The sequence below is a fragment of the Neolamprologus multifasciatus genome, chromosome 15 (assembly GCF_963576455.1).
Source record: "Neolamprologus multifasciatus chromosome 15, fNeoMul1.2, whole genome shotgun sequence".
NCBI classification, from domain to species: domain Eukaryota; kingdom Metazoa; phylum Chordata; class Actinopteri; order Cichliformes; family Cichlidae; genus Neolamprologus; species Neolamprologus multifasciatus.
Genome location: NC_140453.1, coordinates 8843999 through 8862012, shown reverse-complemented (window position 1 = coordinate 8862012; position 18014 = coordinate 8843999). Strand labels below are relative to the sequence as shown.

Sequence of the window (18014 nt, the reverse complement as noted above, 5' to 3'; positions counted from 1 at the left end):
TCTGTGAAAGCACACGCGGGCTTTGATCCTGAAAAGCTTTTATCGTCGTGCTTTATCCCCGCGCACGCTTTCCCTCCGCGTCGAGCGCGGTCTAGAGGCTCTCACCTCTCTTAACATCTCGCCACTTTTATCTTTTTCAGTCGGATCGAGGACAACTAGTTTCACATTTAAACAGATTCCACACATTGATTTTACTCAACTAACTTACTGATCTAATCACATCACAATTTCTTTTTAACATAATAAAACAATCAAAAGCATTATTTTTCCTGTTACATCCAGCTTTCATTTGTTCCACTTGTTTTGGCTTTGATCAATACAGTCTTTAACCATTTTCATCGACTATATTATTAAACTACATTATTGATGTCAACTTGCAGCACATTAAAAAAAGCTACAAATAAATGATGACTAAGCCCCGCATTTAGATAGTCTATGCTATTCTTCCTTTATTTTGTAGTATAACGCACCAATTTTCATTTCTAATACTGAAACGACACACCTCTGAGTCCACTCTTTGGTGGCCACTATGCTCGAAGACCCCAATTGTGTCACTTGAGCCATTTAAATAGGTGACCTTTGACCTGGTTGGCCAGGTGACCGGTCTAGAACACTACCTAGGCAGCCCGAGCACTCCCTACGGGAAAAATACAAGTGCTACAGGTAATTAGCACTAATAACAATGATTTATTAAAGGGAATTATACACTGCTGTGTTTGTGTAACTAATGATGTTTGTTCAATCTAATGGATGTAATAATAACGTGAGGCCTTCTTTGGCCTTAAGAAGCACTAACGCGTATGTGAGAGTGAGAAATAAGCAGAAGCTGCCCTTGGTCTAGTCAGAGTTGTGTTTCCTTCTCTTGCTTGTTCTTCTAAAAAGAAAAGTTCACTACAGAATCCAAAAGTGTTCATAAAAATGGTGCTTGAACGAGTTTTTTGTTATTTTCTTTGATACATTATGGAAGCTCAGTGCAGGAAGACAAAACAAGGATGGAGAATGAAGAACAACACATAATCCAGCACATCAGCAATGAGTGAGTTACACACAGACTTAATATTTGATGGTTTTAAAAAACACAATTTCTACATTTGTCTACAAATAAGATTTTATGGTTCACAATTTTTTTAAAGGTTTTTTTTTGTTAATTTCTGTCGCTATCCTATTTTGATCAAAATTGTAAAAAAAAATAAACTTTTTCAAAAACTGGAAAATACAGATGAGGTTACATTTTCTACATTAACATTTAAAAAAACAAGTGGAATATTTTACAGTATATGTGAAAACAGTCCTATGAAAAATAAAACACGCCTTGTATTAAAAGCACAAAGAAAAATGTATTTACACAGAATTACGGTAAAAGCGTGTCTTATTTAAGTAAAACAAATGTTAATCCAGTAACACTGCTGTCGCCATACCTTTAAAAATTCTCCGAGTGCTGTGTCAAATGATGTCCAACTTACATTTGTTCACAAATGAGCAAAATACTTAAGAATATTGAAAATATCTCAGTTGCTTGAATAAAAATAACTAGCATTACTCTGAGCGTGGAACGCACTCACGTCCATACAGACCGAGAGATCCTTTTCTTACCTCAGGGTGTAATCGGGTCCGTTAGCAGTCCTTTACTTCCACAAAGCATTACAGAGCTGTACGATCCACCAACTTCCCCTTCCCAGGCAGGCTCGCTGGTTTCTCACACACTATCGGAAAACACACTAAGCGCTCGTCTCTGTCTACCTGCCTCTCCTCACTTTGCACTCCAGGTGTTACGTTTATCTAGTTTCTGCTTTAAGGGAGCAAATGACGACTTTTTTCCTGCTTCCTTTTGTGACGCTCCCTTTCACTCAGAAGAAATATCTAGGGGCTAGAAAAGGACGACCGCACAAAAACCAAGCGTTTTCTCTTCCTCTCTGTCTCTAAGGTCAATCCATGCTCAGCTTCTGTCTTCTCGACTCCAGTAATGGGGAACATTTCACTCGTCCCATTTCCCTCCTCCTTTGCCTCCACCCCCTCTTTTTCTCTTCTCCTCTTCCTCCTCCTCCTCCTCCTCTCTCCCTCTCCCTCTCTCAGCTGTCACTCATTACAGGCTCACTCAAGCTTACGTTTAAACCCAAAGAACTTTTTAAATGTAACAGATGTCATTGTTTTTATGTGTGGGTCCAATCCTAACATAGGCACCGTTAAACTTAATTCCCTAACTCGATTGTGAATGAAAACATAAAAGGAAGAGAATTTAAATGAAAAACAGAAGTAACTAAGTTAGGAAACATCTGAGCTGTACACACGTTTTTAGGATGTTTCCTAAAATCAAAGACATCCACGTATATAAATCCTGCTGATGGCAGCTCTGCCGTGATTACTTCCATGAAGCTGAAATGGTGTGGACGCAGTGTCAATATCTTGCTGTGCAGTAGAAAGTACAGGCCAGACCATAAACTTCACACCATGCAGGAGACCCCCCTACACACACACCACTACCCCCACACACCCTCCCCCATCTCACCCACTGACTCACATGTGCACCTGAGCACACGCGCACACGCATACTTTCAATCTGTGTTAACTGGAAACACACGTCTGCACATCTGTCTCATATGTGGTCTAACAGAGCTAGCGCAATGGACTGAGTGTAATATCAAATCACACTCACACGCAGACACACAAGCGGCCAGTTTCCTCTGTCTGAAGATGGCACCCTTTCACAACAACAGGGGTCAAAGTGGGCTCGGAATGATCTGGGCCGGCGTTCCGGCACTGTCAACTAACGAGCAATTAACTCCAAAAGGCATCTTAAGACGTGTTACCGTCAAACGAGTTAATGTTTCATGGAGATACTTGCTCAGTAACAAGAAAATAAAGACATCCCACAGCCCACTTAAACCCTCCACACATCCTTTCCTCTCATCCGTGTGATGCGTTCAAGGTGTAGATATAAACTGCTTCTCAACTAGCTAGCGGTACTGAATGCAGCTATAAGCAGTAACTTTTTTTTGTCTTTACTTGGGAGATAAATTAAGATGCATCTTTGTGAGCCTCTGAACAAATATCAGCAAGTACACAAACGGGAATGTTTGTCACAAAATAGAGAAAAATGTAAGAAAGAGGACAGGAGGTACGGAATGCTCAAGCATTGTAGAGCAGGCTAAACAGGTTGGCTTGTGCTATTATGGTGAAGTTCACAGTGATACACTATATGCTGGACTGGTACACAGGAGACACGGCATTCAAGATCAGTGTTAGGTTACATCAAAAGGTAGCAAAAATCTGTTTATATTTAAGGTAAAGATGCTGATTAGATTTACTCACTGAATTCTACCTTTTATATTAGCTTCACAGTCTTTGCGGACTGGAAAATCAGCCATGGCTCATGAAACATTTGCTTATATTTTGTATAAGCAAATGTTTATGTTTTACAGAGAGCCATAAATCAGGGTAGCAGCTTGGGTCAGCTGATCACAGCTTCACAAGTAATTCTTTTACCCATACGGTGCCTCTACAACCAATCTTAGGGTTCCCCAACATGCCAAATCCCACTTTAACCCCTGGAGACAGACTCAAACACACATTTGCACACTCACTAGGAGTTAAGCAAACAAAAGTGAATGATTTCACACTCATACATGCGCCTAATCTAGGCCACTGCAAATTTCTGACACTCACTTCTTTACCTAAACGTCACCATAGAACCAATACTGGGATCGGATCGCCCACATTACAAAACTGGCTTTTTTACTTTTCTGTATCAGCACAGGATCATGCGTATAGTTTTGAGATACATGTTTCTGAGATTTCCCAGTAAACACAAGACTAATGCTATTCTGTTTATACTGCTATGGTTAAAATGGGAAAAATAGAGATCATTACTTTTTTTCCCCATGATTTGAAGAAAAAAAAAATCTGAGTTTTAAAGCTGAAAGGACCTAAAAAAAAACAAAAAAAAAACAACAACAACAAAAACACATTTAACACAAAAGCACTTGAGGAGAAAAATATTTCATGAAGCAAACTCTTGACATCTGACTCCCTCAGCACATTTTGGAGAGACGTGGCCCAATCTTAGTCCTGTTTAACCCAGAGGGGAAGAAAATAACTTTATATTACATGAAGGTGCCTTGTGAAAAAATTAAATGAATTTAGGCACAACAAAACTCCTCCTGTTCACATTTTAGACCTCATATTGTTGCATAATGCTGGGGAAACCAGTGGATCTTGTCTCTTTTAGATTTATGCACACAAAGCATCACATTTCTAAAGTTAGTATTAACATTTTAGTTTTAGTTATTGTATTTTTTGCTGTTTCAATATGTGTGTGGATGGGTTTTAATGTCAAAGCACTTAAAATTCTGGAAAATATGAGATGTAAAAAATGATGTGTAGGCTTGTGATGCTGGTGATGCCACTTTAAATAGACCAATCAAGAATGAATTGACTGTTAATAGTTGCAAATGGTGGCTAGATACGATTATAACACAACAGAAGTTTTAATTGGCATGAATGATCCTTCAACAACATTCAGAACATTTTGAATGTTGCTGTGTGTGTACACGGCAATAGAAAATAGCTAAGGGAGCAGCAACAAATCTATACAGGCCTGGAGACCAATCTGGAACAGAGCCACTGTCTCCAACTGTGCTCCAGCCACCTTTAGCTCGCTCACCATAGTGACAGCATGCGGCCCAGTCCCAAAGCATTTATCCCCAGCCCCAATAAACTCCGTGATTGATAGACTGTCTGGAGGACCTGTGTGCACAGATCATGGCGAATGTCTGTTGAAAGTGTGTTATATGTGGATGCCGACATGCGTTCGCGTGTGTGTGTACTGGACGTTTGAGAGTGAATGTGGAGGACTGGCTGTCAGAACAGATTAGGGTGTTGCCGAAGCGCTTGACAACTCAAGCACTTTATTATTAGCAAGGCTAGACCCGATCGGGGGGCGGGGGGTCGTCCAAAAACATCCCCGATGAAATATTTTCACAGCAAGTGGAGAAGGGAGCAGGGGAGGCGTCCCAAAACACGCCTGATGAAATGCACTTGCACACACACACACACACACACACACACACATACAAAAAGAAAAAAGAAAACAGGAGTGGGGCATGGGCACATCTGAGCAGTGAACTGAGCAGAGGAAGAGGGCATTATATTAATACAGTCAAATAGCAGCACTTACTTTTGGTTTTTGTTGACTTTAGGAGTGTTTTCAAAGGGCCTGTTGGAGGTGGCTCATTCACTTTAAAGAGGCCCTTGAGAATAACTGTGTTCTTCAAGTGGAACAACAGCAGTTTATCTCTTTACCTCAGACAGGAGGGCTGACTAAGACAGACCCTGCTCCCTTTTTATCTAGCTTTTCATGATTTACTTATATTTTTTTAGCTCCATCATCACACTTTAAAAATCCACTTCTGAGCACTTTGATGTTGATCTAACAAATTTAGAATTGATTTATTAAATCTGGCCTAAGCATAGGCTCATTCACTTCATCAGTTAAAGTTAGACAGGAAGATCAAGTCAAGTCAGATCAAATGTGTTTTATTCATATGGCACATTTAAATCAACAGAAGTTGCACTAAAATGCTTTCCAGACAAAAGCATGAACATTCCAGATCTCCAAAAACCTCATCTCAAGACATTATTGCACCAGAATTCCCAGCTAAGGCCAGTGTTTGGCTAGGTTTAGTAAGCTAACTTTAGTGGTGTTAAAAGTATTCACATTCTTTATATCCTTAGCACGTCCTTTTAAAGAACTAAAGTACCACTACTTTAAAACAGGCCTTACAGGGCATTTTAGTTAAAAACACAATGATCCAGGTGGTGCTGTGAGTGAGCACCTAGCAACAATGGAGAAAAAATCTAAATAAAAACATCCTCCTTTTAACCTGAAAGAGCCAGACCCAAGGAATCTATTACAGAGGGGTGACCAGCTTAATTATGGAGTTTTTTCTTCTTCTTTTTCATATGATTGATTATATGATTTGGATAAAATTCTAAAAAGGGTGAAAAAAAATTGTCACAACTGCTCTAAATAGTTACTGATGATAATCCTAAAACTTGAAAACTGTAAATTAAGTAATTTACTCTTGCTTGCTCATAGGGGGTCATATGATTGTTGGGTTTTTCTCTGTATCTATGAAGTGCCTTGAGGCAACTTTTGTTGTGATTTGGCGCTATATAAATAAAATTGAATTGAATTAAATGTAAATGGACACTAAATGTTTTTCTGTATTAAATAAATCCTACAGTTTTAATTAAATTGCATTTAAAAAAGGCTAAAAAAACATCAGGATCAGAAAAAGAATGTAGCTGTGTAGTCTTTAGTTGTGTCGTTAATGGGACACAGAGGGACAGTCGTTGCACACGCGCACAAACACGGGCATGCACGCATACACCTGTGCAACACGATCACCCAACCATCCCTGCCTGCGCCATCGGCTGGTGTGTCGACCACAAAACATTCATGAAGAATGTTACTCACCACACAAACACAAGCTCCATCTCGATCTATACTCTGCATTTTCCCCTCGTGCACGCATATGCACACACACACACACACACACACACACACACACACACAGAGTCACCCGTTTACCTGTCCCCTGCTCAAAGCTCTCTGCTCTCCACGTTCGTATGAGTGGTTATCGGGATGGTAACTCTATCCCCTTCCTTTCATGTAAAATACATTGTGCCGAGCCTCCACCCTCCAGCCCTCCCTCCTCCTACACCCCACAGTTCCCCAAGCCTGGGGAGGTGTAAATCTATCCCTCTCTTTATGCCTCCAAAAATGCCCCTTTTTCAGGTGTAGTAGGAAGCTATAAAGGAGGGGAAAAAAAGTGAGGGAGTGAAAGGAGAGAACAGTTTGTGGAGCAGGGAGAAGGAGGAGGTGTTTGGGTGAAATAGGTACTCTCCGAAAACCCCTCTCACTCTCTCTCCCTCCATGTCTTTCTAGCCAGGTATACTTCGCTTCACCTGGCCATGCTTACATAAATTTGCCAGCCTGGTGTTATTCACAACTTTAACTACATAGAAAGAGAGCCTAACTAACAACACCGAGTGACTTGCGATGTCTTCAGCAAACCATGCCAGGGGAATATATTTGTACTAATATGATGAAGTTGGACAGCATAACTAACCGCAGTGAAAGATTTCACCGAATAAATAGTTATTGTTACAACAAGCAGTAGCTACATTATGCTAATCAATTAAAGACATTTAAAAATATAAACCGTTAAATACAAATATAAATGAAGCCAGCAAAATGTTGCACAATACTGTGTTCTAAGCTGTTCTGTTATCAGCTTCTCCAAAAGTAAACTGAGAGTTTTTTTAAATATAAAAATACATAAAAAACAAGTTTGTTTTTTTTATTATTTCTCCTTTCTAACAAGCTTGCTGACAAAGGTCAGAATGAGCCACTAAAGGCTAAGTGGGCTGCCTACAAGAAATCGATGACTATCGCCCGCCTCGTGGATCTAGTTTTTGTTCCATGTGGCTCACTGATAAAAGTTGCACTTTTACAATAAAACTGTTTTTCTTTTTCCATTTAAGTCTTATCACAGTATAAATTCTGGGCATTTATGTTTAAGCAAAACCGCAGATATCATTAGTGCATCTTACTAATCTTGAAGTCCCAAGCGTTTGTTTTTATTCAGTCGAACTGCGGTAGTAAATCCACGTGTTTGGGGGAGGAAGAGCTACAGAGGGGAACAGACCAATCTCCATGCTGCTCACCGTGCTGGTGGTCTTCATATCGCCTATTTAAATTGGCTCCTCATTGTCTCAGGGAGTGACAGATCACAGACACGATTTAATGCAGCTTTACTCAGTGGAGACAAATGAAAAGTCAGTGATGGATGTGTGTGTGTGTGTGTGTGTGTGTGTATACACTGGTTCTGGGTTGTTAATAGTGCGTTTGGCCTCAACTGGCCCAGCTCAGCTAATCTGATGAGAGTGATTAAAAAAACAACTGGGAGAAACTTAAACCACTCCATGGCTGACTGCGTGCACGAACACACACACACATACTGAGCACATCACTCAACTACTTAGTGGTATAGAACCACACTCCAGAACAAACACCTTAATATGAAGTTCTTGAAAGTCTGACAGTAGGTCAGGTAAGTGGACAATGAACTGGAAGGATCAGTATAATTTAAAATGCTATTTAATCGACTGTTGGTTAACCTTTTTCAGACACAATGATTAATCAGTGACCCTTAATTGATCTAAATGACAATATAAAGTATGCGCCATTAAGCGACTCCCATATCTGCGCTGCATTGCGATTTAGTATGCTGTTTAAAGGACCAATGTTAAATTTTATTAAAAGAAAATTCAGCACAATGGCAAACTAATTTGCAAATTTCCCTGCATGTAAGGTAATATAAGTAATTTTCACGCAATAATTTTTCTTTTGTCATCTTTTCCCCACCTGCATTAGCTTTATCCCCATAAATCACTGGTTTAGACCCCATGATGCAGTCATAAAAATTATGACTAGAATATATGAAACTCCTGGGAAGTGTGATATGAATGTAAAAGCCTTGAGGTGAAAGAGAAGAAATATCAGTTTTCACAGTAAGTGAGAAGACTTTTCTGGACCGTGGTGTTATAAGCTGTTCTAAAAGCCTTGATCAAGCAATCTGCCTAACTTGGAACCATTTTACCTGGCCAATATTCTACTTTTTCATTTTTTTAATGGTGTTCTATTTAAACATACCGGTGACCCTTTCTCTCGCGTCATGACCTTGGACAGATAGATTGAATTTTAATTATAAATTACATTTTAAACAGAAAATAGAAAGAGGTTTTTAAAGGGCAGAGGTCTTCAGAGTTTTTATTATCTGAACAACATGTGATTGCGGCCCAAGTCATCTAGACTTGGTCGAACCGGGACAACCATCCCGAGGCTTTACTGAGAATGGCCCAATAAAGAGAAAATATTCAGTGAGCTACAGATGTTCAGGTGAAAATGTCTTGTTGATGCCAGAGGTCAGAGGAGAATGCCTTGGAACTTAACTAGTCATTCCAACCATGCATAAAAACATCTGAATGGACAACAAGATAAAGCAGATAGGCTACAGTAATAAAAGACCCCACTCCTGACAGCAAAGAACAGGAAACGGAGCCTACTTTTCACACTGGCTCATGAAAATTGAACAACTGAAGATTAGAAAAACTTTGCCCGGTCTGATGAATCTCATTTTCTGCTGCAACGTTCGGATGTTAGGCTCAGAATTTGGGGTACACAGTGTGAAAGCATGGATCCATCCTGTCTTGTACCAGAAGTTCAGGGTGGTGCTGGTGTAATAGTGTGGGGGATATTTTCTTAGCACACTTTGAGCCTTCTAGTACCAACTGAGCATGATCACAGCCTAGTTGATATTTTAGCTGACTGTTATTTTTGCTCTCTTTATAACTACAGTGTACCCATCTTCTCATGGCTACGTGCAGCAGGATAACACACCACGGCACAAAGTTCAAAGAATTTCAAATTCATTTCTTGAACATGACATTGAGTTCACTGCCCTCAAATGGCCTCCACAGTCACCGGATCGCAATCCAATAGAGCGCCTTTGGGATGTGGAAGAACAGGAGAATCACATCATGGATGTGAGGTTGATAAATCTGCAGCAATTGTTTGATGCTCTCATATCAACATGACGTAAATCTCTGAGAAATGTTTCCAACATCTTTTTGAATCTATTTTATGAGGAATTATGGCCATCCTGAAGACATTGGTCCAACCTGACACTAGCAAGGTGTACCTAATAGTGTTCTTCAACGATTAATAAAGGCGACACCAGATCCTTGTTAACATTAAAAAGGTTTGGCCTGCTATGATAAGCTACAGCCAGAGTGGAAGAAAATGCTGTCTGGGTCTGGTTCTATACTAATGTTTCATAGTGTGACATGAAGTAAGTTGTTATCACAAGCCATACAAAATATTACCTTCTGCCCAGGCTACAGTATGAAAACCAAGGACTTAACAGAATGGATCCAAAATAAATCCACTGATATGTATGAATGCGATGAAACTAAAGGGAAAGAAATAAAGCAGCAAGTTCTCTGCTGGTGTGCGAGACCTAAAGAAACTCAACACCAGCCTCAAGCAACACCCCCATCGCCAACCTGACCACAGCTACCGCACCCCCTGCTTGGTCTTCATACCGTAGCCCCCTCCCCCCTCAAATATACTGCCCCCCCCCCCCCCCCGCCAAAGCACCTTGACATCCCAAAGGGAAACAAAAATCAATGGGATGTGCGTGTGTCTGGGAAGACATCAGGTAGGGAAGAAAAGAACTGGAAAGCAAAAAAAAAAAAGTGCATGCAACTACTTGTGTTAAGGCTGAAAGACTAGACGGTCTAAATATCCGTGGTGGTCATCACTGGAGGTGGTGTGTGTGTGGGGCAGCAGCAGCAGCGGCATCAATAATTAAAGCTAATCTCATTAGGCCTCAGATCCCTTTCAGACGCTTTTAATTAAATGATGAATGGCCTCCCAGCTGCCTGTTAAATAATGCTGCTCATGACATCACAGTGTGCATGCATGCGAGAGGTACAACATAAGGTAGATATCCTTAAAAAAAAAAAAAAAGGGACACAAGGAGAGACTTTCAGTGCAGAGAAAGGTATGGTCTCTCTCCGCACACACCCACACATGCAAACACCATCTGCTCATGGATTCTTTATGCCGCTGATTATTAGAAGTTACGGCTGGCCTATGCACCACGGAGAGCGAACAGGAGTTAAATGTCTCAGAAGTGGCAAGCTGTTCGATCATACCAGGGCTTGAAACACTTCATATCAACTTCCTAATAAAATCACTCACAATACCAGATGTCTACAAAAAAGGAAGACAGATTGAGGGGAGAGAGAGAGTATGTAAGTGTAAAAAAAAAAAAGGATGGTCAAGGAGCTTAAAAAAAAGAAAAAAGAAAAAAGGGTCAGTGAGGAGTTTGGTGGGTGTGAGGAGGATAAAGATAAAGGAAAACAAAGAAGGAGAGACACGTAGACTACAGAGTGAACTTGGAGAATGAGAGCAACAGGTAAAGCAGAGGACAGGTAAGGGTGCCAAACCGCCTAGGGCTCGCAATAGCACGGACGCCGCTACGAGAACACCCATAATCCTGTTTCTCATCCCCCCCCCCCCCCTGCTCTCTCCCTGTCTCTATCCTTCCATCCACCCCCTCCTCCCTCCCCACCCTCGCTCTTGGGCTTGCTCTGTATCGGATTGCTGACTTCACAATAGGGCCTGAATCATCACTCTGTAGCCAGAGAGACACAGAGAGAGACGAAGAGGCGGGTAGGCCGGCGGGGAAAGAGAAGGTGGGACAGACAGTCAGTCAGACAGATCGAAGAAAAAAAAAAAAAAAAAAAATCAAGGACATGGAGCAAAAAAAAAAAAAAAAGAAGAAGAAAAACACAACAAAACCAAAAACAACAACAGCAACAAAAATACTTTTTCTCTTTGGATATCACTGCTGCAATGATGCAGTTCAGATGTGGTCGCAGAAAACCAAAACCAAAAAGTCTTTCATGAATATTAAGATTAATAAATGAATTTTTTACTTTCAGTGTATCCAGTCATTGTTCTACTCCATGCAGAACTTTAGGCTAACACCAGCACCAAATACAAAGCACAAACATGTAAGAAATTAATATTAATATTATTTTAATGTATTTAGGAAGGAATACTCTTAAGAGACAGGAAAGCACGAATTGCACACAAATGCAAAATTCCAATTCCAAACTGTCAGATTCGATGAAAAACTGAAGATCTTTTGGTTTTAAATGGATTTTTTAAAATATGTGACTTGGCCATGCTCGTGACTATGAACACTAATAATATAAGACATTAATCTCTGCTTAAAACAAGAAACAAAGTAGCAGATAATGAAAACAGCCATTAGTTGTAGCAATAGTCAAGTCAGCACAGAGACACAGGTCACAGCCCCACCGACCCCTCTCTCCCACCTCTCTGATTCTGCGCTGCTGCAGAGAAAGAAATCCAATCTCCCAGCAGAGCAACAGAGGAAGTTCTTGCGGCAGGCGAGGCAGAAGGTTCCTCCGTTACCAAAGCACAATTGTTGCAATTTCATTTCCTTCCCAGCAAAATGAGGAAATATGCTCCTCTTTTTGGAACCAATGGCAGATGAGCATTAGCCAGAAGTTGGGGCCGAACAAAAGGTGGGCTATATCGACGGCTCTATTTATGGAAGTTACTGCAAACAAAGAAGAAAATGTTTTACTATTTTAATAATTACTTCTTCTTGGGGTTATGCTTTTACATTTTAAACGTGTTTTGTCTTTACGGAGCAAATTCAAAGCATCAGTTCAGCACGTCAGTTACAAAAAAAAGAAAAGAAAGAAATAATAACCAACTATGTTAAAATGTCACATCTGGCAATATAGGGATTTTCTTGAGAAGTCTCAGAGTAATCAATAAAGTGATGAGTCTTGGCAAGAAATACATAGCCCTGATTGACTTCCATTAAACAAGCATGGCCACAGTATTAGACAGTCTCCACTCAGATGACCTCAGCCAACCCACACCACAGAGAGTATATGCGTATAACAGAGAAAGAAACACCTACACACTCGTACTCTCACACACCAGACACTAAAGCACACATATCATGTGGTTTCCTGTCTGGTGTGTTCTTCTAGAAAACCCACGCCACTTGCTCTGGCTTCTAGATGGATTCTCCAGTCTGTTTTGGGGGCTTTGACTCTGTCAGGCTTTGAGTGGCTCAGGGACTGTCTGTGACCCGCTGACCTCACACCTAGCTGCCTTTCTCTGGCCAGACAGACTCTCACTCTATTCTCATATACGAGTTATAAATTATCTGTACCAAAGCATGGACTGAAGGGCTTTTGGCGAAAGACAGATGTTTTGGTTGTTTCACGCGTCTTAAATAATAACAATGTGAACACACAAAGCTCGGTAGAAGTTCTTTTTCCAAAAGTAAGATCCTGTATCAACGATCACCTGCGCTGATTTTGCCCGTTTTTCAACATTTGGCAAAGAAGAACAAAAAAAAGACTGATTCAATTACTTAAATTCAAAGAGGGGAGGAAACAACACACAGTAAAATAATCAATTATTCATTGTTTGATATGCAATAACACATTATAACAGTTTAAAGTTTGGTCATGAAATAAGGTTTAAAGGGGGTTGGGGTGTTTTTTTCCCCTCTGCAGGTTACATGAAGGCTAACATAGTGAACAACCCTCCCTTCACAGCACCAGGACGATTCATGTTATGGATGCACTAAGCCAAGGAAAAACACTGTGCTGTGCACTTCCCTACATCTTTATTACAGTAACGCGCAACTATGCAATGCCCCATGGGTGGAGCTGTTGGGAATCTGTTGTGAGTCTTATCCATTGGTGCATCAGTGCAACAACAGGTTTAGCTTATTTAGTGGTTCAGGTGCTGATGGGTGATTTAGTGACTGGGGAAAGAAGTCCTGTAGAGATGAAACATGTGTCCAACTGTTTAACACACTTTTCAGTGAATTTCTCCAGTTTAATGTCACCCCCCCCCCCACACACACACACACACACACACACGCACCATTTAGATCAAACGGTGTTGCCATGTTAAGCCCGATTTAACTCATTGGCCAAAAACTAGCATTTTCCGCTAAAATTGTAAGCACTTACCATATTGGGCTCATGCTAAAGTTTGTAGCTTTAACAATATACTGTTTAGTCAACCTGAATGCCACATTAATATAAACTTTGGGATGGAGGCTCAGAGTTTGTCGGTCCTTGAAAGGCATTCCTTCAATTAAATATATGTACATATTGAAATTCTGAGCATTCTTCTGCATGCAATCTTAAAACTATCATAACTCCTGCTATTATGCTATGATTTTCCAAATCTGCTCTCATTTGCTTGGTTTTCTTGTCACGGTTTCTCTGCAACTGCATGCAGTTTAATATCATTTAGCATTTATTGTCTACATTGTGCATGCCATATTTTGTATCCTGCCCTCCCTACTCCTCTGCCTTCTCCTGTGCTGATTTTACTCAAAATAATCTGCAGCGTTTCTTGCACAGAGAGAGAAGACTCACTCAGCAACACTCAGCTGTCAGCTACACATAAATCTTACGAGGAGCACTGTACACCAAGCTGAAATTGAAGTGCCCCTCGGTGCCCCAGCTAGGATGCCAGCCTACCAGAGGGATGCCAGTGGGGTAGCTGTTACACTCTACACTTCAGTGATCTGTCTCGTTGCCGGGCAGATTTTGAAACGGCCATCTATGACGCCAGTGCAATCTTAGCAATCAGGGTTGGGCTGTAGTCATATTAAGCTACTGCTGCTGCTTGTAAGTTTGTGTGAATGTGTCTGTATGGGGTTGTAGGGGTGAAAGAGGGGTGCAACCTGACCCCTTTCCTTCTTCTACTTGGTCTCTCGCTCTGTGTCTCACGCACATGCACACACACTAGGACAGCTGCCATACTAGGGGCCTCTCCCAGTGCACCAGAGGAAAAGGCTAAAGCTAAAAGAACCCTTTCCCCTCGTGTTTCAGACGCTTTTTCCTTCTTCTCCATCTCTCTTACTTTTTTTCCCTTCAGGTGGCTCAACATTTTAAATCCTGCAAAGCTCCCTGGGGTCAACAAATGCTCCTGCTCCCCCATCTCTCACTGCTTCCACCTCCACCAAGCCAAAGACCGGATACTTCAATCGGAGGTCTGTTGGATCAGGAGCTCTTGAGACTGTGTGTGGAGTTTGTATGCGTTTTCTGTTTTCTGTGTGTGCACTGAATGACTGACGCTGATCTGTCATTCCAATCTCCTTAATGTTCACGGCTGAATTCAAATACAAATCGTTGTATTCGTTGACATCATCTCGCAAAGCATCACCTAAAAACAACAGCTTTTCTCCAAAGCGAAACAAAATATGCGACAACAGGTGGAGCGAAACACCTCAAGAAGCTGTAAGCAGCGCTTCAGAGCGAACCATTGCGAGCGCCATCTCAGGCTCCTTTCCAGCGCTCCCAGAGGACCCCAGACGGCAGGCTGGCTCTCGACAGGCAGGCGGCCAGAGAGGACGCCTGACCGTAACCCAGATGACGTGCGATGGATGTGGTGGGAAAAGGGCAGGGTGGAGGAAGTAAGGGTACTTTAAAGGGTAAAGAGGAGGAGTGGGGGTATTAAATATCAACAGACAACTCCCCGAAACCTTGTGTGTGAGGTCTGAGTTGTTTTCTTAGTCACCCGAGACACGCCTATTTCAATGAAGGAGTGCGGGGAAAAAATTAGCCAATTTCAGTTTAAAGACTAAAACCAAAAGGAAAGCTTGAAAATTTTTTTACAAGTATAGGATACGTTTAGAATTTAAAATGTTCAGTCAGACGTTAAAGCTGTCATTCATACTTAGAATCAAAGGTTTAAAGGTTCAGCTGTAATCAGACTGAAACAATACGAGCAAAGCTGCAAATTAAATTTCCATTTAAAGCCTTGAAAAAGAGGTTAAATGTATTTGAGGTTGACATATTTTGTACCATTTTTAAAAGGAAAAATGGCATATGTCAGCTGGTTTAACAGTTTCAAAACTGCAGTTTTCTTTATCTTTTTGATAAACCTTTGAAATTAGACTGCAGTTCAAAGTTTAGCCATATATCTGAAAACAGTGGCCACCTTATAGTAATTCAGTCTCAGTCCTTAAGTACAGTTACAGCATACTGTCGGGTGTTAGAACTGGAACTAATGACCCCAAATATCACTCAATTTTTCCAATAACTGAAAGTAGTATTAGTGCAGGGCTATTATATTGACCTGTATTGATTTTAGCTATATCCACATGTGAAAACCATATACCGAGTTTCCTAAATACCAACAACCCTGAATTCTCCCATTGTCCAAGTTACAAAGTAAGCTTTGGCCCCTTTACAGAAAATGCTGAGCCAGTCACAAATCTGAGCCTATAAAACCATCGAACTAATAAAAATCTCTGTCCTTGCTCCGATATCTCATTTCCAACACGAACAATTAATCAATGTCTTTGAGCCGCAGCTCAAATTCACTTATAGATGATATCACTGCCCTATTTAAAGTAGGTGAAGTAACTGTGGAATATGCACATCAATATTTGATGTCGCGATAGCGGCAAGACAAGATGGATGTTTTTCTCTGTTCTCTCTTTATTTCTGTGTTTTTGTGTTCTTTAGTGTGCGCGTCTGTGTGTGCGCGCGCGCGTGCATTTTATGTATGAGTGACATGTACTCCGCTGGGGTCCGCCTGTAATCCAACCTGAAGTGAGGCTAACAGAGCAGCACAAAAAGTCGGGGGGGAAAAAAAAAAACAACATACTTCGTGGGCTCTGTCCCACTTTGCGCTATTATTACTGTCGAGGCTGGCAGGTCAGAGAGAGGGAGGGAGAGAGAACGCTGCTTCATGGAGGAGGAGGAGGAGGAGGAGAAGAAGATGAAATTACACCTGTTCTGGTGGCTGACTAACGACTTTGAAATGCGAGTGGCCCTCGCTCGCCGCCAAAATCATTTTCCCAACAATACGGCCTGATCTTTAAACAAGCAGAACTGGGACGCTGCGCTGACGTGACGCAGAGATGGCCCGCTGTCCTGGGACGCTCACAAACCCTCGGGCTCAAGTGTGGTGTGCGTGTGTGTGCGTTTGTGTGTCTGTCTTTTTTTTTTTTTAATTACCTCGTTTTTCAATTTAATGAGTGATTTGAATTGCGTTACACACCTCGGCTCACAAAATTCACACATGATTGTTAAATTGACGTCTATGCCCAACATTGTTTCTCCTGAAGTCTCATTCACTCTGACTGGTGCCATATGGTTACTGTACGCTCACTGAAACACAGCTGCTGTGTATTAGCCTGGACACACACACACACACACACAATGTATGTCTCTAATGCACCCATTCCTCACACTTGTGTGGCCGATACAAGGTATACTTACTCGCTCAGCCACACACACTTACATACAGTAGCCTTTAACTCACCATCTGTTCGCTGAGGTCCTGTGAGGCCTCCATGGCTCCTCTGGCTTTGATCTGCCACACACTTGAAAGCCAAAAAAGAAAATAGGGAAATAAAATAGATGTCAGAAGCCTAAAAGTGACGCTTTGTTTACTTGAAAGTAAACAAGATCATCTGATAGACTGAGTTGTTTTCCACCAAAATCCCAGCAAAAACAAACCACTCTTTTGGGAGTTTCATGGCTTATATCGTGAATGAAATCGCGCACGGTTCAGCATTTAAGTTACTTTGTACGTGTGTGTGCATCTGTCGGTTAGCCCTTCAGTCACTGCGTTTATGTGTGAGCAACAGGAGAGCGAAGGAGGGAAGCGACAGCGTTAACTTCAGCATATCATCTTCAGCCGAGGGTGAAGTGGGGAGATAATTGCAGAAGTAAATATCAACAATGAAAATGGAGAAGTGTAAGTGATAGGGCCGCTTGGCTGCCTCTGGACCACAGACACAGTGGCTGGCTAGCGCACGAAGATAGTGAGTGACCCTATTAATACTAGACAGGAGACAGGTTGGCGGAGGAGTTCGGAGAAGCCTGAGGTGATTGTCTACAAGTTAAGCGAAGATGAGGCGTTGCGATCAGCCAGATGAGGACAGAAGCCACAATGCCTCCTCGTCTTGTTGTCGCTACTGTCACGCACGGAGTGACGCGGCAACAAAGGACTGCAAAAAAACAAAACAAAACAATGGAAAATGGTGCCATTATCCCAACAGGGTGACACTGAATGGCTCCTTTCTGGTATGTTGCGCAAAAGGCGTCAGAAAAAAGAATAAGCTGCAAAAACACACACACACACAACCTGCAAACACAAAGGTCCTCCCCGTCATTAGATCTGTTGTTCCCAGCAATGTGGTAAAGAGTGCCACTAACTGTACCTATCTCAAGTTCTCCATCAAAATGCACTTATTATTTTACTGTAACACTTTTTGACTGTAATAGTGAAAACTACAATGTGCATACAAGTGTGTTGCTCTTTCTAAAAGACAGATACAAGGGATTTGTTT

General features: G+C 41.4%; 1 protein-coding gene across 7 annotated transcripts in view; it reads right to left on the bottom strand.

Moving 5' to 3' along the window:
- Positions 1-18014, bottom strand: part of eya4 (EYA transcriptional coactivator and phosphatase 4) — a 50872-nt gene that overhangs the window by 29759 nt on the left and 3099 nt on the right. For 6 of the 7 annotated variants that reach the window (XR_014869188.1, XM_085132106.1, XM_085132110.1 and 3 more), the window contains exon 2: positions 16982-17042. Coding sequence is in view for 5 of the 7 variants with exons in the window: in XM_085132106.1 (XP_084988232.1) it covers positions 16982-17014 (33 nt within the window). In the remaining 2 variants the exon portion in view is untranslated. Of the gene's footprint in view, positions 1-1593; positions 6055-16981; positions 17043-18014 lie in introns of those variants that run through there. The other variant, XM_085132108.1, reaches the window with a different exon arrangement.